General features: G+C 32.4%; 1 protein-coding gene across 4 annotated transcripts; it reads left to right on the top strand.

Annotated features, from left to right (window-relative positions):
* Positions 1-285: 285 nt before the first annotated feature.
* Positions 286-21629, top strand: LOC135168123 (Y-box factor homolog). Of its 4 annotated transcripts, none has more exons than XM_064132039.1 (7): positions 286-446; positions 5527-5590; positions 10732-10765; positions 12243-12489; positions 13617-13966; positions 16729-16806; positions 17924-21629. In XM_064132039.1, the coding sequence occupies exons 1-7, from the start codon at positions 383-385 to the stop codon at positions 17966-17968; spliced, it is 882 nt and encodes a 293-aa protein (XP_063988109.1). In that variant the 5' UTR covers positions 286-382; the 3' UTR covers positions 17969-21629. The 4 variants fall into 4 exon arrangements, with proteins under 4 accessions (XP_063988109.1, XP_063988111.1, XP_063988108.1 ...); XM_064132038.1 differs by having other exon boundaries at positions 287-446; positions 16726-16806; XM_064132040.1 differs by having other exon boundaries at positions 287-446; positions 13635-13966; positions 16726-16806.

Here is a 21629-nt window from a genome sequence, read left to right on the forward strand (position 1 = left end):
CCCCTCTCTCATCCCATCGCAGTCTTTCCCACCCCCTCAACTTCAACCTTTTCTCCCCCAAAAAAATCCCCAAAATTTTGGAAAATCTCCTTTCTAAAATTTTCGAGCCCCGCGGCGCCGCCACATCGTCACCGGCCCCTCTCTCACAGCGGATGGCGTTCTAGCAACAATAAAATAAATCCCCTCTCCCCATTGGCCAATTCACCTGAACTGCCTCGACTCTCAGCCAATCCCATCGCCCGTACCAAAAGCCGTATGTTTGGTACGGTCGCCTGGCTGCCGCAGCCATGTTGGGAACATTAGAAGGTAACCATCAGTACAACCAGAAGGACGGGAACATCTAGGTACGGCAGCGGCGTGTCTAACACCTAACACCACCACCATGGCTGACCCGGAAAAACAGCCCGAACAACCCAAGGCTAACCAGCAGGCAAAATTGGTTATCGGTGAGTGAATTATTTTCACCGATATAAATCACCCAATAAATCCATTAATTCGTCCCCGGGGGTCGTCCGGCATTTTCATCGTTTGCTCCAATTTTGCACATCAATTTCACATCGTAATGGCGCCCAATTCACGCTCTCACCATGTGGCCGGCGTGCCGGGATTTAATTCGCAACCGTCTCATGCGTAATATCATGAAATTAACGATTTTTTTCAGGATAAAAATGGCACGTTCATTTTTTCGAGACTCTTTGTTTGGTGGCATAATTGCGGGTATTTAGTCGTGAAACTTTTTCTTTTTTCTCTTGCACATTGTGACGCAGAGGACGCGACTAATTTGGAAGCCAATCGGTGGCAACCCTCGTAAATTTCACTTCTACATTTTTTGGGGTTTATTTTTATCCATTTGGTTGATGTTTTTTCAGGAGACGACTGAAAATTTCCGGTGATTTGGGGGGGAATTTGTCGGTTTATTTGGCGGTTTTGAGGGAGTGTCAGTGGGGGTTTTTTTTTTACTGTGATTTTTTTTCGTGGGACTGGGGGCACTGCGTCTAGAAGGCTCCAAAATTTAGTGTCGAAAGGATCAAGCGTGGTACGAATGTAAAATGCCGGCGATGCCGACGTATTGTTCGCTTTGTCGAGGGGAAAACGATGGGATTTTACAGCCACGTTTCTAACCTCAAAATATTTATTTATATCGACTCTGATCCAGGTTATTGTTGAATAAAAAGTGTCGATGGCTCGGGGTGTGCAGCAGTGGATGAGAGAAATACTTTCGGTGATTTGAGGAGCAAAAATGGAGAACTTCCGATGCATTTTTCAATTTTATTTCCAACATGTCAAATGTTTTTTTTGTCGTTTGTCATAAATTCATGATTGGGATTTATTAATTGGTCATGACAAGGGCTGAGGAAATTTTATTTCAATTTTGGTTTTTGATGTTATAATTTCTGTGGGAGTTGAGGAGTAAAATGGAGCACTGGGACATTTTTTAATTTTATTTTTGCGATGACAAATGTTTTTTTGGTTATTTGTCATAAATTCATGATTGTGATGTGGTAATTTTTGATTGCAAGGACTGAGAGAATTTTTTTTTCAATTTTGGCTTTTGATTTTATGTTTTTTGTGTGAGTTGAGGAACAAAAATGGAGCATAGGCATTTTTTAATTTTATTTCCACCATGTCAAACGTTTTTATTGCTATTTATCATAAACAAATTTGTTAATCCAAATCCAATTGTTCCAATTTGTTAATTTATTATATCAAGGGCTGAGGGAATTTATTTCAATTTTGGCTTTTGATTTTAAAGTTGTGATTATGACGATTGGAATTTTACTGTTTACGTGATGCCGGGGTCTATTGTCAGGGGATTAATCTCAATGTTTATTCATTTACGAGAGTATTTGGATTATACGATAGGATCGATGGAGATCGACCGGGGTAATCCAGTTGTAGTCAGAGTAATCCCGAGGGTTCCAGTCGTTGTTTCATAACACAATTGATTGAGGCGAATGTAAACAGCCGGTCGATAATTCAGAGGTTTGGGTTTTAATTTCATGGAATTTATTATGAATTACAGTTCACATTAATTAATTATCGAATGCGATCAAAGGGATTAAATCTACTCTGGAAACAGTTGTCGACGAATCCTTCTAATTTTGTAACTTATTAATTTATCGGTCATTAGACGATTTTAGTATTGACTCGATGAACTTTCTTATTAATTACAAGTTTCCGTAATTTTATAATTGCAAAGGAAAACCGAGGGATTGAAATTTACGACGAGTTACTGATTAACAAATGTATTGTTCGTCTTCCTCAGGGAACATCAGACGCTGGATAATTAATAGTGGGATTGGGGTAGTTTATTAATTAATTAAGGGGCGCAGGACCTTCGATAGGCCCTCAGAAGAAGAATTAAGAGGTATCCAAAAGATTATTGAGATCAGGTTCCGTAATTATGAACATTAATCTGATAATTCAAAGTGCACTGATGGAACGATTTATTTATTGCCAATAAAATTAGTTAATAATTAACGAATGATTTTTTTTATTATTGGAGGCAGTCAAATCATTCGGTTTATTCAGCTGAATAATTTGTTTTCTCATAAAAATACAAAAATTTTCAAAATAAGAGAATTTATCTTCTGATTATTTACAGCGTTAATGCATCAGTTGTTAATGATAATTATTTATGCAGAGCTTTCAAATCGTTAATTCACAGGATCTCAGGGAGAAATCGATACGTCCGGTGACTGTCGCAGTTTCTGATTAGTTCAATTAAAATCGTCGATTAAATTCGATTGAAAATTTTAGTTTGAGCTGCAATTATTTATTAATAATTATCAGTAATATTGCTGGAGTTGTATATTAAATAGTTAATTGAAAAATTCAATTTTGAGGCAGTTTCTGGTCAACGGTTTACGGAAGGGGTTTCTGATGATGATGTGAGCCAGTTTGTTCTCACGAAAATTTGTTTGATCTTCTCAGTCGACAGCTGATCACTGAGAGATGAAATACTGTTAATTTTAAGAAATTCAGGAACTCAGTCGTCACTTCTCTGCTGATGGATAATTTATATCAATCATTATTGTCACTGTTGATCAATAGGATCATCAAGACAAGAGAAAACTATATGAATATCCAAGTTGATTAACACTGATTAACAACTGCAGCAGCTTACGATTCTGTATCAGTTTCTGATTACCCCATTGTATGTATTGAAATACTAATTGTCGTGGGGTTTTTAATATTCCGAAGCATTCATTATTTATTTAAGATGTGATATCAACTATTATGACACTAATTCGTCACTTACATGATGAAATACCACTGGTAGAAATCCACCTGCGTTGATGTTTCACTCCAAAACAAATCATTGAAAATGGCAGCTTGTCAGGTCCATGACATTTCAGGATTTGTTTTGCCGGTTCTTCAAGGATATCAGTCATATTATTATGACTGAGAATTAAAGGACGAACACCTTTGTTTACCCAGTCGGTAGAAAAACTGTTGATAATTTCCATAAAACTGGCAAAATTGGGAAAAATACGAGTCAGTGATCAGAGATTGTTTGAGGCATTATTTTACTGATTTTTAATTTTGAAAAGAGAAAACAAATATTTATACATTTTTCTGGACTCTATTCTATTAACAAATTTTGTAATTAATTCAGAAATATAAATATTATAATTATTTTTATAGAATTATTCTATCGGTGAATTTTGGATTTAATGAATGGGAAATAATGTTCAAGAGTTATGTAATAGCACATTAAATATAATATATTCATATATTTACATGTTATTTCGTAAAAAACAAACGCTTTTGAAGTCTCAACTAATGAATTCTCAGATGTATAATGCATCCACTGGTGGATAGGTGTTCATGTTGACCATTGTTGATGGCGTCCTCGACCCTCGTTACAATTTCTCATCCCCCTTTTCATCACGAAATACTCCTTCAGTATTGTAGATCGTTGTTGGATTTAGCCATTGCATTTTTAAAGCTTTAAAAATTTTGATTGCAATCTTCGGTGAAGATGTTGGAGATTTTAATAAATCCATGACTTCGACCCTTTTTGCCGGCACACTAGGGCACCAGGCGCGCTCCTCCGGGCGTCGACCTTCTGATTGAGGGCTGTAGTGCACAATGATTTTAAATTAAAAACGAAAATTAGGTGAAGGCTTATCAGGTTAGAATACTAATAAATTCGTGGATGTTGGTAATGTTATAAAATCAACATTCAACGTCTTCCTTGGTACGCACGACCATTTTACAGGATTATCTTGCGTATTGGACGACAATTTTATTTTTTATCACATGACTAAAGTAGCTCTACCCTCAGGTCGGTGTTTTAATTAAATTTCGGAAGGTATTTATATTTTTAAAAATATTTCCTTTTTATAAACAAATAAGAGAACTTGTTTTTCAGACGTTGGATTATCTTTTGCGAATTGTTAAAAAATTCCTCGATGTTTTTACGTCTAATAATCAAAAATTCAGATTTTAATCTTTAATTACAACAAAAGTGTTGATTTTCTCATGAAACACTGACAATTCAATTGGGGAAAAATTAGTATTTCAATTGTGATGTATTTTTATAAAAAAAAATCTGTAGTTTTCCATAATCTTTGAAGTTATTAAAAGAACAGAGCAACTTTAATTTTAGTAATTTTTTATTGGAATAATAATCCTGATAAAGTTATATTTTGATCTGGAATTTTCAAATGTTTACGTCATACAGAGATTTTATCGATTTATTGCATTAGTTTAAATTCCCTTTTGGTCAATCTTAAATTGATCCTGAGGTGTCTGAAGTCTACAATTATTTCCTCGTTTATTAATATTGATTGAAATATTGATTGATCAATTAAAAAAAAATTTGGATGGAATAAGTTAAAAATTTAGTCGAATTCCGGAAGATTTTCAACATCAACAAGAGAAAATATGAGAAAAGGAAGTAGAATCTTTGTTCCTAAAAAAAAAAATCAGTTGCACTATCAGCAATTATCACCTGAGTTTCACCTTGACTAGATAAAATAACAATCGAATAATACAGTTCTATCGGCTGCCACTTCAATAAGGAAAATATCAACAGAAATATTCGAGGAATTTTTAAAATAAAGAACCGAAAAACCTCGAAAATTCCCTTTTGATTGGTTGAAATCTGAGTGAAAAAAACAGTAGAAAAAATTATTTTCTCATTGAAAATTCCCAAGTTGATAAAAAAGTCAATGGAAACCATAAATTTCTGGCTAATTATTCAATAAAATTTGATAGAACTCTGAGATATCCAGATGCTCTTAATCTTTCGATGGACTTTACACTTCAAAATTCATATTTTTATGGAAAATTCAGACAAAGTGATGAATTGTCATTTTTTTTTGCTCCTCAAAAACTCGGAACTCCATTAAATCTTTAGTGAACGTTGAGACTTGATAATTTTCTCCGCCTAAAGTGAATTTCATGTCGCTCCTCTGGATATAATCGCCGTTTTTTTTCAACATCGTATTCAAAGCAATTATGCAATTACGCTAATGCAACAGCCCTGTAATTTCGTGCAATTCTTTCTCGTTTCAGCTACCAAAGTGACCGGGACTGTGAAGTGGTTCAACGTAAAGAGTGGCTATGGGTTTATCAACAGGTCAGTGTTAATCATTTTTTTTTATCGATTTTTTTTTCTCCACATCCACTTTTCCCTCAATTATTTCACCTCTCGTTTTTCCTCATTTCGAGGGTGCGCACTTACACTCGCAATGATGGTTTTTAAATCATGTGTGTGTATGTGCTGAAAAATTCGCAAATTTGAAGATTAATTATCAGAAAATTCTACAAAACTACGGTAACATTTGTAGTTAAAAATCTGAACTTTCAACTTATGACGGCTATCATTAACCTTTACTTTGATGCGTCGTTTCAGCTCGATCGGTCCAGTAGTTCCTGAGATATAATAATTTTTGTAAATTTCGTTTTTTTTAATATCTCAAAAACTATCTGAAGGATTTCAATTTTTTAACTTTCAAAATACTTGTCTTAGTGGGACCTATTTATATCGATCGAAATATCCACATTTTTTCGGATAAAATTTCGAGATATCGCGCTTTTCCTGGTTTTATCATCATAAACGTTGTGAACATGATAAATTACATCATAAATTACCAAAAAATAGAGATAGCGAGCTGAAAATTTGTACACTTGTAGCTCTCATGACATCAAAAGTTGCTATTTTTAATGGACACAATTGTCCAGCTGGTTCCCGAGATATAGCACCTTTTGCATGAATGTCTTTCCTTGAATATCTCACGAACCACTCGACAGATTTCAATTTTCTTTTTTTCAAAATACTCGTCTCAGTGGGTACCATACAAAGCTATGAAAATATGTACACCCGTTAGTACAAAAATCGCGAGCTATTTCCATTTTTTCATATTTTCAGTGCTCTATATTCACTAATTTGACGAAAAATTATGATAGCAAATTAAAATTTGCTGTAATCGTAGCTTTTATGATATGAAAACATCACACATCGGTGGTCGCAATCCATCGAATTGTCGTTCCAAAATCTATTATTTTGTTGAAGTTGATTTTACTAATAAATTAAATATATATTTCCAAATAAAATAAATATATATATTAAATATATATTTCGTGAATGTCAACACCAGAACTAATTCATCGCGAATATCTATCGTTTCAATTTTGAAATAGAATTGGTGCGGATCCATTCGAAAGCGAACTACCAATTGAATTAGTAGAAATGAAAAAAAATAATAATAACACATCACTTTTGTAAATTAGCGTATGTCATATGCTTATTTATTATAATAATCACAGATCTTGATGAAATTATTCATGACTCCTTGACCTATTTATTAGCACCTGACTCTTCGGATCATTATGGAAAATAATTAAATCCGAATAGTCGTTTCCTCTTCGTAATTAATTATTTTATTCTCCCGATTTGCTGACATTTGATGACGTTTACATGAACAAAGTAGACAATAATCTGAATTTATCTGTACAATTTTACGGGAATATAAATATCTGTCAGATGTGCAATCATTCTCACCTGTCCGGAAACTCGATAATTCAGTCTATTTTATTTCCATCTGTACCATAAAATCGAAATGTTATTTCTGAGTCCATTTGTTTGGCAAATTTCCAATACAATTTTCACTCATTCGAGAACGTAATTTCTGATTCCAACAGCATTCGCAAAGACTTCACATAACTTTCAGCACTTCTATAATCGTCTTAGGTACATGACAGGAAAATGTCATTCGAGGGACTTATAAATTATGGTTTTTGTTCCATCGTTGTCGAAACTTTATCCTTTGAATTCGCCATTTCGAGGAGTTTAGAGTGCCCTTAACTTAAGGGGTCAATTGAAATCAATATCAATTGAATTGTTAAATGTTCCCCTGTGCTGAACTTTAAAATAATAAGTCATTATTGGATTTTATGAAAGTTTTAATGAATAAATGAAAGTGAAAATTCATTGAGAGAACGATTTATTTTTTATTCCAAACGAAATTCGTTAACTATTAATGTTTTAACGTTTGGTGGAAGGAAATCATTGTTGATCTGCCCCCACTATCTAGTCGTTTGTAAACATTAATTTTTTGTATCAAGGGAAATTTAACAACAAAATAATATTGGGTCATATAATAAAAATATTGCATTCCATGAAAACAGAATTTTATTTGTCGAGTAAAATCGAAGTTTAGACATTTAAATTGTTATAAATAAATAGAGGAGAGTTGATTTCGTCAAAGACGTTATCATATTTATTTCCAAAATCGATATCGCATGTAATTAATTCAATTTTCTCAGTAGAAATAAATTAAAAATGATCTTTTTTGGTATTTTGCTCACTTTCGACTATTGACCAATTTTTATTATCAAATATCTTGGAATCTAAACAAGATAGCAAAATTTTTATGATAACGTTTATTATGGAGAAAATCGAGAGCTACAACAAATGTCATCACAAAAATTTTGTTATCTCTCTTAGATTAGGAGATATGCATCAAAAACTTGATGGAGAGATGATCCAAACTACTTCCATTTCCCACTTCACTAAAAAATTTTCAAAAAATCTCTCCTTTACCAAATTTACAATAAAAAAAAACCTTTTTCACATTCTCTTCATGTCTCATGTGATCACAATTTCCCCGCCAATGGGTTCCTCCAATCATCCTCAAAATAAAAACCCTCACGCGGTTGAAGAAAACGCCCTCAGCGTTGAAGTATGCGTTAACGAACCCCCTGGAGGTGCCTCAAAGGCTCAAAATTACCAAAGGTCTTCGTACAACTCGACCGCAAAAAGTCTGAAGCCCCACGACTACTTTAAAAACAGTAGCACGCGATGAGTGAAGCCATGGTCAAGCTAAATGCCTGACAATTAGGGACATTGATTAAACCCCGCTCAACCCATTTAACGCACTTTCCATCAAAAAGGTAAAATTACAAAATTTAATTATCATGAAAAGCCCTCTTGTCGTTGTAGGAAGACCTTTTAAATTCTCTGGATGGTCCGGGCAGAAATACCTGGACCATTTTGTCATTCAAAAGTCCCATTTTATCTTTATTTTCTAGCTGTTCACAGCTTATAGTTTTCAAGCAAAATTAGACATTGATAGACTGACAGAAAAAATTAATTTTATCAAGAGAATTTTATTCGAATTTTTTATCATTGGGTTGAAAATTTTCTAAAAAACGTTTTTTTATTAAATTAATTTATCTCAAACAGACATTTCTAATTTTTAAATACATTTTCATATTATTAAATTATTTTTCAATCAACTCAAAAACTTAAAATATAATTTTACTTTGAAAAAATCTGAAAAAAAATGAAAAAAAGGTAAAAAATTCTATTTCGAATTCAAAGTGGACAATCCCAACCGCAAATCGATGATGTTCCATCTTTTTTTATAACTATTCACTTTAAAGATTTAAACAAAAATTGTGGAGTAAATATTTTTTATACGATAACACCGTTAAAATCCAATTTTGCGGCGGCGAAAAAATTGTAAAAATAACGAAAACGGGTGGAGTTGATCAGCAGGGGTTTTTCGAGGGGGTGAGGGTTGATGGGATGAGCGCATGTCGACATTAGTATCGTCGAGTCCTAGCAGCTGTGGCGTTAACACGAGTATTTTTCCTGGTGAGAGTAGGATGTAGCGTGAGTTCAATGACCTTCCAACTCCGTGCTTTGCTCCCCAGCTTCATGGCAATGGCTATATCTGTATATCTGGTGGGATACGGTTACGTTGAGAGGGTCGCAATTCACTGTTGACATGGTGGGTGTAGCCGTCCATCTAATACACAAACTCGTTCTCAATGGGGCACTGTACAACCGCTTCTTCGTGCTTTGAGGGATTATTTCGGTTGGTGGGATAAAATAGACACTTTGGGATTTTCGAGGGTTCTTATGCTATTGTACAATATTTTGAGAGATAATTTTGACAATTTAGATGAGATTGGAAGTCATAAATCGTCGATTCATCATTTTTTTCGTTCAGAATTAGCGAATTATTTGGTTATTTTCAGGATTTAATCAGTCGGTTAATTGTTTATTCGGAAGGTACTTCAATAATTTATTCAGGGGATATTTAAACAATTTATTTATTTAGTTTAACGATTTAATCAATTGGGCGATTGTTTATTCGGAGGACATTTCAATAAGTTATTCAGTAGATATTTGAAGAATTGAAAGCTTTCACAATTATCGAATTATTTATTTAATCTATTTACACAATTGGGCGATTGTTTATTCGAAAAGTACTTCAATAATTTATTCAGGGGATACTTAAACAATTTATTTATTTAGTTTAACGATTTAATCAATTGAGCGATTGTTTATTCGGAGGACATTTCAATAATTTATTCAGGAGATAGTTGAAGAATTTAAAGCTTTTGAAATTATCAAATTATTTATTTAGTTTACCAAGCTAATGTATTCGTTAATTGTTTATTCTGAGGGTACATTAATAATTTATTTAGTACTTGAACAATTTAGAGCCTTCAACTTTGTCAGCTCGAACAATTTTTTAGATTTTTTTTTAGTTGAAACACGTGAAAAACAATTGAAAAACCAAAAAATGAATTTTAAAAAATCACATTAAATTAGTTTTACGTTTATATTGTTGATGAGAGATATTATAATTTATTTCAAACTTGGGAATTGTGTCAAGAGAATACTTGAGGGTTTCATAGCGAAAAAAAGTCGAATTTTGTCTTTACTATTTTCTTGGGAGCAATAAAAAAACTTGTGAATTAGTTGATAATTTTGAAGCTCTTGTCGCATTGAAAGATTATTATTTTTACGATATTATATGGCATAATAAAAGCTCTTTCGTTTTTTAGTTATCTAGTCAACCAGTCAGTGATCATTTTGCAACTTTTTTTTCTAATTATTCATCAGAAAAATTTAAACAAAAAATGTCGAGTAAATATTTCACACGATAATATCCTTAAGATCATATTTTGTCCCATATTCCATGGCTTTATAGTTTATAATTATTCTTGGAGTTGAAGTTTTAACATTTTCTGTTGTTTTTTTTTTCAAAATGTGATCCTTTGTGATTAACATTCATAGAAATTTCAAAATTTCGTAATTATTAGGTGGATTTTCGTGTTCGGTTTTTCAGGGAATATGAGAAGCTCCAAATGAAACTTCTAAATTCGTTTCCTATCCTCTTTCCTTTTATGGATATGGATGTTTGAAAATTATGGGCTGAGTCGAAATAATTATTTATAGAGTTTCTTCTATTTTTGTTTCAGGAATGACATCAAGGAGGATGTATTTGTCCATCAAGTAAGTATTCGTATTCCAGGAAATGCTCACCGATCTATAATAAATTATTAGGGGGGGAAATATTCTCATCTTTTGGTGGAAAAGCCCTCATTACATTCAACATGAAAGGAATTATGGCCTTTGATCTATTTCTTTGTCAAAATCGAATACAACATTTTTAGAAGATCTGTTGCACCATTTTAGTTTATTTAATGTTATGATTTTAATATATTTGATTCATAATTTTTTATATAATTAATCAACTTCAAAAAGACATTCCTCATTTTTTTCAAAATTTTTCTATTATTACGTTATTTTTAGATCGATTGAAAGGTACAAATTTTACTTCAAAAAAACTTGAAAAATTACCCAAAATTTCTGAAAAAATGTGGAAAGTTTTCACATTTATGGTATTGAAGGAATCCATTTTTTAACTTTGTTTTTACACGTTTTTTTGACGCGGTCAATTGCAATTCGAAAATCGTTTCAATGATTCGCCCATAAACTGATAGAAAAAATGAATTATCTAATGTCATTAATATCATTGGATTGAAAATTTTCAAACGAAAGTGATTCTACAATAAACATCAGTTATCTTTTCTCTGAGATAGATTTGATTGAAAGAAATGGAACTTCTCTAGAATTGAAGTTCCTTTCGTTTATCGGAATAACAAGAGTATTTGATTTCTTGTCAATCACGAGTTTTCTTTTTTCCGGAAATTCTTTGGTGCCCTTGAGAACCAAAATCATTCTCATGATTTAATACGTGGTTACAGTAATCAACACGTTTCTACGTTTTTTCAAGTTAATTATAAATGAACGGAGATATTCATATGGTGAATCAGAGAGGACATTGTCACGTGGAAAAAAACTTTGAGATTGAAATGAGATATCGTCAAGTTGGGAGAAGTTTATATTTCTTCCCCAGAACAACAACATATTCATTTACAATAACGAAATCACAGATTACGGCAATCATCCACTAATTTGGATATTACAAACTTTGTTCAATGTGATGTATGAGAAGGTCAATTCAAAGATTGTTATCATTCCAAGAAACAACAATCAATTTACTCATCGAAGTATTTATTTCATGAGTACAAACTTTTTATCAATTAAGGAAAGTGGAAAATTTCTTAGCTGGAGATCATATTTGATTTTTAAAAAATCAGCTTTTTCATTCTTGTGGTGAATACACATGACTTGACTCCAAGAGCTGTTTTATTTGCATCCAGTAAATGTAACTCTCAGAGAAATGATTGATATTCCCCATAAGATCTTATATATTTTTAATTAGTTCTAATGATTGACACTTGTCTCAAGACAAAAATATCTCAATAAAAATCATTTTTTCTATCAGTGTACCGTACCTTAAGGGAAATTACAGTTTCTAACATTGACTCCAAAATTCATTTCCTCATGTCAATGGACTTTTCCTTTAATTATTATCATTTATTATTATTTCCTTTAATTATTACCATTTTTTCTTCGTCAACAGTCAGCCATCGTGAAGAACAACCCAAAGAAGGCTGTAAGGAGCGTGGGTGATGGTGAAGTTGTGGAGTTTGACGTGGTGATCGGTGAGAAGGGCCACGAAGCAGCGAATGTCACTGGACCAGACGGCGAGCCCGTCAAAGGTTCACCATATGCTGCTGACAGGCGTCGTAATTATCGTGCCTGGTATTACCGACAACGTGGGGCTCCCAGACCCCAGCGTAGAGCACCACGAGAAGGCCAACACGAAGGTCAGTATATTTTATCATAATTTTATTGTAACTTAATTCAATGGATTTCTGATCGAATCATGAATATCAATAGATTAAAACCAGTAACTCCGTGATGGAAAGTTAATTACTTATTAATTATTTATGGAAACACTCTAAACCTTGCGAAATCGCAGTTTTTTCTAGACTTTTTCACTCTTTCACCGAAAGATGACTTTCTAATTTTTTTTGCGACTCTCTAAATGTTTTCTAATCGTTCAGTAATGAGACAAATTCAGGTCTGCGATGTTTAAACAAATTAGAATGTACTAAACGATTTCTCAATTCACCTCTCAAACATTTCCTTCGTTCTTTGTTTTGTTATTTTGATCTGAATTTTTTAATCTTCTGATTCAAATATTCTTGAAGATATTTTTCAATTCCATGTCGCAACTCGAAACTCAAATTTTTCCGAAAATAAAAACAAAATCCTGTGTCTTTACGAACTTTTAGATTTTTTCTCTTCACTTTGAAGAAGTTCTCTAGTTTTTAAAAACTTTATATTTATAATCTCGGGAATTTCGCAGGGATAAAAAATTTATTTCAAACGACACAACTTCGTAGATTAAACATCAAATGAAAAATGATATAGATAACGTTCGTTAAGAATTATTGTCGGCCTTAAAGAAGCTCTACCCTCGAGTCGGTGTTCTACCAACTGAATTGGCTAGTTTTAACTTTTTTAGTTATATTTTCCAACTAATTCCATAAATTAAATTCGAAAAAATTCATACAAAATCACTATTAAACATTATGTTTAAACGTTTAAGTCTTATAAACAAATAGAATTAATTTCACAAACAGTTGATTATCTTTTTCAAACTGTCAAAAACTTCCTCAACATCGAATGATCAAAAATGATGTTTTTAATCTTCAAATAAAAAAAAAATTGATAACTTCTTATTTTAAAAATTATTCTCCCCCTAGAATCGATTAAATTCAAGAACTAATTACACCTCCAAATGTGATTGAGTTTTAAAAAAATTTTTTACAGTTTTCAATAATTTTTGAATTTATTAAATAGTTAGAGCTTCTTTTAGTCCTCCTCTGTATTTTTTACCTCACATATCAATCAATGCAATATCTAAAGTCAAAAGTTTCATGATCAGACGATCAAATATCTTCAGGTGAAGCTAAACAGACTGGTGAGGAGCCCCAGCAGAACGAGGGTGGTGGCCAAAGACGTTATCGGCCACGAAGGCAAAATTTCGAGGGTGGTTACTACCGTGGACGTAGATCAGGCCCACCCCAGAATCAGGGAGAGAACGGTGGTGATGCTGGTGATAATCGGTATGAGAAGGGTGAACAGGGTGGCGAAGGTGGTCAAGGAGGTGGTGCACCAGCACGTGGACGTGGACGTGGTGGATCACGTGGACCACGACGTTTCTTCCGTGGTAATAATTTCCGCGGTGGAAGGGGCGGTGGTGGCATGAGACAACGCAGAGAAGAATTCAATCAGGTTGGTTAACAATAATTGTTATACAAAAATAGAAGAAAAAAAAAAACAACGAAAAAACACTTCTTTCTTTCTGCTGATGAATGAACATTTTCTGGTATTTCTTTCTCACTTTATCGTGATAATCTCTCGTGCTTCATTCATGGATAATTACTCTCGATAAATCATTCGTCAGGTGAGTGATCGTGAAGAGGGTGCTGGTGAGGGGTGCCACATGGGGAGGGTTCAACGTCCACGTTATAAACGTGGACAATCCACTGGGCTCGATGCACGATACATTAACAAAGAAAATATTCAACCTGATTCCAATGTTCCTTCCCAATTACCTGGAAAAATCCTTTCTGATGGTGGTGACAGTGCTGTTACGCAGGTTTATTAGTTAATTAGTTAATTAATTATGGTCTTTTTTTTATTGATCTTGAGGATGGGGTGAATGGGGTCATATAAATCGCTTTCAGTGGTTAATAACTCGAGAATTGCGTGGAGACATTTTATGATTTTGTTATCCTGAAGGTTAAGGGCTGGTTGGAGAGGTTCGCGTGGTTGGTAATCGCGAAGGTGAATAGATTATTTAAATAATGGGTTTATAGGGATTAAACATAATGCTCGAAGGGTTTGGTAACTGTCGAATGATTATTTTCGTTGCAATCTATTGTGGGACTTGTATCGATTTTGAAATAATTCCAAATTTCAATTAAGAAAAAATAGTTTAAACGTTTGTGAGGTAAACAAACAGTTAACAGTTAACTTTAGACTAATTATTAACGTTTTTTGACGTACATAATCGATGAATAATGTTGTTGAAATTAGTTGCAAATTAAAAATTCATATTTGTCTTTCTTTAAAAATGACGACGTTAGTTGTAAATTCTGGTTCATGGGAGATTAATTATCTCGGTGGATCCTGTAGTTAATATTTAATGGGGTATTTCGATGTATCGGTTGTCGTGTCTATCAATATCATGATTTTCATCAATAAATTTCATAATTAATAACTAATGGGACAGGGAATATTCATAAATCAATTAAATGAGCGAAACATGTGACACAATATGACTGGACAAACATGATATTTCGGTAGAGATCCACTTGATTAAAATTTTCGTAATATTGATATTGACAAGTTGTCATGGCTGCGAGTCTAGTTGACAGGAGGCAAATTACCTCGGTTTGTTTTCCAATCAATGAAATTATTTTGAAATATCAATTAGCGAAATTGGATATTTATGTGAGAATCTTGACAATAATCATTTATTAATTTCAGTAATTTGTAAATAAATGAGATAATGAAAGGATGAATAAATTATTGGGGGGAGAGATTACTATTCTTTGATGAGCATCTGGACGCTCCATAGAAATTCAATTAATTAAACGCGATAACTTCGATATTCGCGAGTTGAGAGTAAATTAATTGTTGGATTCGTTTGACTGATTATTCCAGTCTATTTCACGATTGATAGTCAATAAGAATAAAAATATTTTGAAATGGGAGTCGTTAAAATTGGATCATATTGCCTCCTTCGTGATGGGGATTTATTAATTGTAATAATTAGTGACTAAATGGGATAATGGGGGAATTAATAAAGGGATAAGGGGATGAATGGTTTTAATCTTTGGTGAAGAGATTCACTTAATTAAACTCCTGTTAACTTTGATAATACCAATTTTTAATGGAAGTCGAACTTGTTTACAGATTGTTAATTAACGGTTGAGTGCACTCATGAACGAGCGTTGTCTGAGTGGCTTCTTATTTTATTTTTCGTCGACAAAGCCAATGAATCAATTTGAAATGTAATTTTTAATTAATTTTTTGACATTACAAAATCTCCAAAAATTATAGAAACACATTTTTTGATAAAATAAAGGAGAATATTCTCAGGGGCTTTTGAATAAATTTTTGGAGTTAAAATAGTGTAGGGGGAAATTAGACTAGGGGGGAATGTTGGCAATTTTGTTAGTTTTTGCAGGAAATTTGTAAAAATTTTGCAATCAGAAAAAATCAGTTTAAAGTAGTTCTATCCTCAGGTCGGTATTTTACCAATTGGATACGATGTTTTTGAATATTTTTAATTCCCAAATTTTCCAAATGATTGCATGAGTTCAATTCGAAAAAAATAATATTTAATATTGGAAGTATTGATATTGTTAAAATAATTTCAAGAAAAAATTCTTTGGTTTTTTTATGTCTTATGATGAAAAATTCCGATTTCAATCTTTGATGACAACAAAAATATCGATCTCACATAAAACACTGTTAAGTTCTAATTTTTTAACTTTTTTTGAACAACAAAAACTACAATTAAATTGACAAAAAAATTACTATTTCAAATGTCATCGAGTTTTATCAAAAATTTTTGTATTTCCAGTAATTTTTTAATTTACTAAAACTGTCGGGCTATTTTAAATCGTCATTGCTTTGTCGATAAACAAATAAAATGAAAAACAATTTAGATTACGTTCGAAAATAAATATATCCCCTCCTTAACTCAACTCCCTACTTTCTAATTAATATTAACCGCTAATATTTTAAAATTTCATAACTTTCATTCAATCACCTCAACGATCACAAAATCAACTCTTCTAAATAAACAAATCACTGAACGACATAAGCGAAGTATTTCACGTTGTGTGTGCAAATGAGTAGATAAATATTGTTCATTTTCACCTGTTTTTATTTCATTCTCCAATTTAGTTTTCTTTTAAAAAAAATTATTGTAGATTTTAGACGACACTTTTTGCACGTTTTCTTTGTACTATTTGTAGCAGGAGATGAAGTCAAGCGGAATCTCGATTACGATTTCAACTAAAGATCCGGATGCAGTAGTCAGTGTCCCTGCTACTCAGGTAAATTTATTTTCTTTCGTTCTTTTTTCCTTTCTCACATTATTTTATCACGCATTCCATTATTCTCCTTTCTCTCCTCGAGTAATTACCCACTTATCTCTTGTTTTGAGAATAGACAGATCTTGTGCATGATTATTTAGGTAGTTGATTGCCACTCTCCTTCATTAATGTAGTAATTACTGACGCGCAGTTGGTCAGAGAGGAGTCGATTTAATCAACAGGAAAATCGAGGGCTGGTGGACGTATTCACGTTATTCTCATCACTTTTTTCTCATTCACCTTCGTCTAATTTGTTGGGGCTTCGTTGTTAATGGGATTCATTTAATTATATGAAAAGAGAGACTTGGAAAATTGATTGTTTGATGCATTAAAAAAATAGTTGTGACGTACGTTCACAATTTTTCACTAAATTGTTTGAGAGAAATTTAGCAGAGGGGGAATTATTTGTTAGTGTTGTCAAGATACGACTTCCGGATTCAGAAGTTGATTTATTATAAACAAACGATTTTTTCTGTGATGTCAAATGTTTTTTTTTACTAAAAAATAGACTTGAGTTTAAAATATTCGTTTTGAAACTGCAATAACAACAAAAAAGTGATGGATTGACTAAATTAAAGTAACTGTTTGTTTATAAATAGTTTGATATTTTTTATAAAATTAATTTGAAGTATAATTCGAGAAAATATTCATTTTTTTAAGATTTAAAAATTGTCAAATCGTTCTCACTCAGTTTTTTATTAATTATTTTAGATAACAGGATCATTTAAAAGAATTCTTTGAAAATATTTCCAATTTTTAATAATTTTTGGAAGATCTATTTTTAGATTATTGGAGATTTCAGTGACAACAAATCACTTTGAGATTAAATTATTCCATAAATTAAAAAAACAACCGAATGAAGTGAATTTTATAATTTTAATTGTTTTTCAATTAAAAATGTCATCAAAGAAAGAAAAATCAGGGAAAATACCTGAAAATCCTGAAAATTGTTGACAAAAAATCGCCGCAAATGTTTGGGATTTTCCATCCAGTGTTTTACCAACTAACAATTTTAAACAATCACCAACTCCAATTGAACTTTATTTTAATCCCACAATTTTCTATTATGATTTTACAGGAGAGCCAGCCTGTGCAGAACACCACCACAGAGAGCACTGCTTAACAACAATAACCGCTACTACCACGTATCAACACTCCTCAAAATAAAAAAAAAATAATAAAAAAAAAAATCTATAACACCAACACCCGTTATACACTGAAGAAGCAGCGGCATCTCAACATCACGAACAATAAGCAGCAGCAACATTTCAATAACAACCTATATAACAATGAAAGAATACGAAAAATTTTAAAACATAAAGAGAAACTTGAAATACCAGCAAAAAAAACACTACTCAACACTCTCCCCACGATAATAAGCAAGTTAAAGCGTTTCAAGGTATGTAACGAGTAACAGAAAAAAAAAACCAGAGGTGATAATCGAGTGGCGAACACAATGGTAATGTCTAATTGCATAATCATTATCTGTGAAAAAAAAAATCAAGAAATACGTAGAAAATAGGGTGCAGAATAAATTATCAAGCATCCAGAGAAAGTTTAATGACATCAAATCAGTCCACTGAAATCGATCAAATGACATGGTAAAATCGAAAGAAATTCAACAGAGAATAACAAATAATTTGTACTCGTTCTCGTTTATTTTTCTCAATTAACAATTCGCGTTCTGTTGTGTTGAAAAATTGCGTTTTTTTTTTTATTCACTGTTTATACCTGAAGATACAAGTAATTGGCACTTAATCAATCATATAATGAAAATTCGGAGAATTCTCTTGCCAAAAGAAATAGAAAAATACAATAATTGATGAAAGAAATAGCGTTGTGTGCGGAAAAATCATTGTAACGATAAAAATATATATTGCGCGACTCAATTGTATTTTTAAAATTATTTGTTGATTGATATCAACCCAGTGACGACCCCTGGTGGGTCCCGCACCTGACGAAATTATTGGTTGGACTTAACGTGTTGTTTACCCGTTGGACAATCACAATATTCAATGATAAAATCATGGACAATTAGCATGATAATATCATCACACATTGCATGCAGAGTTATTATTTCTTTGACAGTTGTTCGTCATGCGATAAACTGATTCATTTTGAGTTAAAATGCCTCTGGGTGTCATTGTGTAACTGTCTGCAGACTTGATTGACTATTCAATCACGATGTGTCAAGAGAGTAATATGTATTGAAAATTGAATATGATAAAAGAGAATGAGAGAATTTATACATTTTTTTTTGCATGGTGTAATCTTTTTTTTTAACTTTAGTTTGTAGTAACCATCACGAAATAAAATCTCAAAGCTTTTTTTTTTTGGATAATAAATGTTGGCTATTGATTATTCGATGAAAATCTTCAAAATTCACCCTGACAAACGGCTTTTCTGTCTTGCTCTAGTTTATTCAAATTTATTTTCTTTCGCAAATTTACTGGTGAACAGAGAATCAAGTTTCAGGGACCGCTGGATCGGAAATTTGAGAAATTGAGGATTTTTCGAGAAGGAACTCATTGAATTTATAGGAAATATTTGGAAAAATTGAAGTTTATTTGGGTTATATCGAATTTCATTCATTTATTGAATTGAAATTGATATTTTCACCGGATTTTCAGGGAATTTTTATGAGAATTCGGGAAAATTCTGAATAATTCTTCAAATTCCTGAAATTTTCGGGGAATAATTTGAGGAAAATTTTGCTTTCATTGATGTTTCCCAAGAAAATCAATTTTCAGTAGTAAAATTCAGAAAATTGGGGATTTTACAAAAAGGAAACAATGAGTTCATTGAATTTACACGAAATATTTGGAAAAATTGAAGAGTTTATTCGATTTATATCAATTTTCCTTCATTAATTGAACTGAAATTGATATTTTCAACGGATTTTCCGGGAATTTTCATGAAAATTCCGAAAATTCTTCCAATTCGTGAAATTTGTGGGGGAAAATCGAAGTAAAATTTCGCTTTCACCTTCCAAATTATCCAAAAACGTCAATTTTTAGTCGTTAAAATTCCTAGAAAATCTCTGGGAAAATGATGCCATGAAAATTTCCAAACTCGTTCCTGAAATTTTATCACCAAAACCTTTAAACGCTGTATTTGAACATTAAACTTTACGAAGGAAGACATGTGGATGCATAATACCCAGAATAGCAGATGCGAGAATGATTGAACATTAAGTTGTGACTCGCGATTACGTTACATCAATGATTGACGATTTTTAACGTAATTTTTTTATATTTCCATGATAATCTCCCGATGAGCACAAGTTTGTTGATCAAGTATTTACCATAAAATCGCTCAGGTACACGGAGAAAGTGATAAACCCAATCAATTCGATGATTAACATAATCGCGCGGTCCAACACGATGCACCGTAGAAGAGAAACCATTAATAATTACGAAGTAAACATTAAAGAATTTAAAAAATCAAGTAATCAGGCTTGCATGAGAGTGTTTAAGGGACAAACTTTAATGAAAAAGTTGTAATACTGACTGCAAAAAAGTACAATGCATGTGTTGACTGAAATCAAACGCTATGAGGAATATCACGTGCGATAAAAATTGACAGAAAAACCTAACGAATTATCAAAAAAAAATTATATTTCCCTCAAAGTTGTCTGATGATCTTAAGACATTGACATCATCAACATTAATTATCTACTAATTTTCCCCTCACAAATGGCAAAATATTCTAAAAAAAAAAAAAATCAGTAAAATCTGATTTTTCAACCAAATTTTCTTGAAATTTCTCGTACAAATGTTCGCCTCAATTTTTACGTTACATCATTTTAACTAAAAAAATCCCATAAAATTGTTTTTAAAAATTTGCAAGGTTTTTCCCCGATTTTTTCGCGCGTGATAATATCGATAAAAAATAAATCAGAGTATTGAACCATCGATTTGATAACAGCCAGTCTCTATGTCCAGCGTGTGGTATTCGCGGATGAGCGCGTGAACAAGTTTTTTTAAAAAATAAAAGAGAGGCTGGAGGATGACGAAATTCTTTAAAAAACCGGTGATGCTGGGGGAGGGGCAGAAGGAGGGGAATTTAATTGCGAGACGCGAAACACGCCGCTTTGTTTTTGTACCACGTATGGAGATCTAGTGTTGAAATGAGTCTCGGGATTTATCGCGTGATAAACTCCTGCCTCTCTTTTTCATCAATGGAATGCTGATTATTTCAAAGATTTTTTTGTATCAAATTCATTGGAATGAAAAAAACAAAACCAAAATTACAAAAATGAGCGAATTGCGGTTTTTACGAAATTTAATAGCTCGGATGAAAAACGCACGATCAGTCCTCTCTAAATTCCATTTAGAATTTCGTTACTGATATTTAATAAAGATGAGATAGATCATGTTGAAAAATATTGAAATTTTCAAACAGTCAATTAGATCTGAATTAATATCTCGCATTATGTACATGCCGAGGGGTTGGATAAAAGGGTGGGAAGGGGAGGAAGGAGGGGGATGAATGGTAATTAGTTTGGCATTCACCGAATTCTTCCTTTTTATGGAAATCAATTTCGTGGGCTCTGTGATGGCCCAAACACTTGGATTAACCGATATAATTAAAATGCGTTGAACGTGGCAGTAATTGTTTTGATGGAGTGATGAAACCACGTCGACTGCCCAGTGAATTTTGTACCGAAACATTGAAAAGCGCTAAATGATAATTTTCATAAATGGAATTTAATTTTTTCACGAAACATGTGCATTATAAAAAATAAATTGAACAAAAAAAATCGTAAAAGTCATGAAACTGTA

Source organism: Diachasmimorpha longicaudata, chromosome 12 (assembly GCF_034640455.1).
Source record: "Diachasmimorpha longicaudata isolate KC_UGA_2023 chromosome 12, iyDiaLong2, whole genome shotgun sequence".
Lineage (NCBI taxonomy): Eukaryota > Metazoa > Arthropoda > Insecta > Hymenoptera > Braconidae > Diachasmimorpha > Diachasmimorpha longicaudata.

Excerpts from the sequence above, each read along its gene's own strand:
- LOC135168123 (XM_064132038.1), top strand. The coding sequence starts at position 383 with ATGGCTGACCCGGAAAAACAGCCCGAACAACCCAAGGCTAACCAGCAG. Across the intron at positions 447-5,526 it reads GCAGGCAAAATTGGTTATCG|CTACCAAAGTGACCGGGACT; the intron begins GTGAGTGAATTA and ends TTCTCGTTTCAG. Across the intron at positions 12,490-13,616 it reads ACGAGAAGGCCAACACGAAG|ACGATCAAATATCTTCAGGT; the intron begins GTCAGTATATTT and ends TTTCATGATCAG.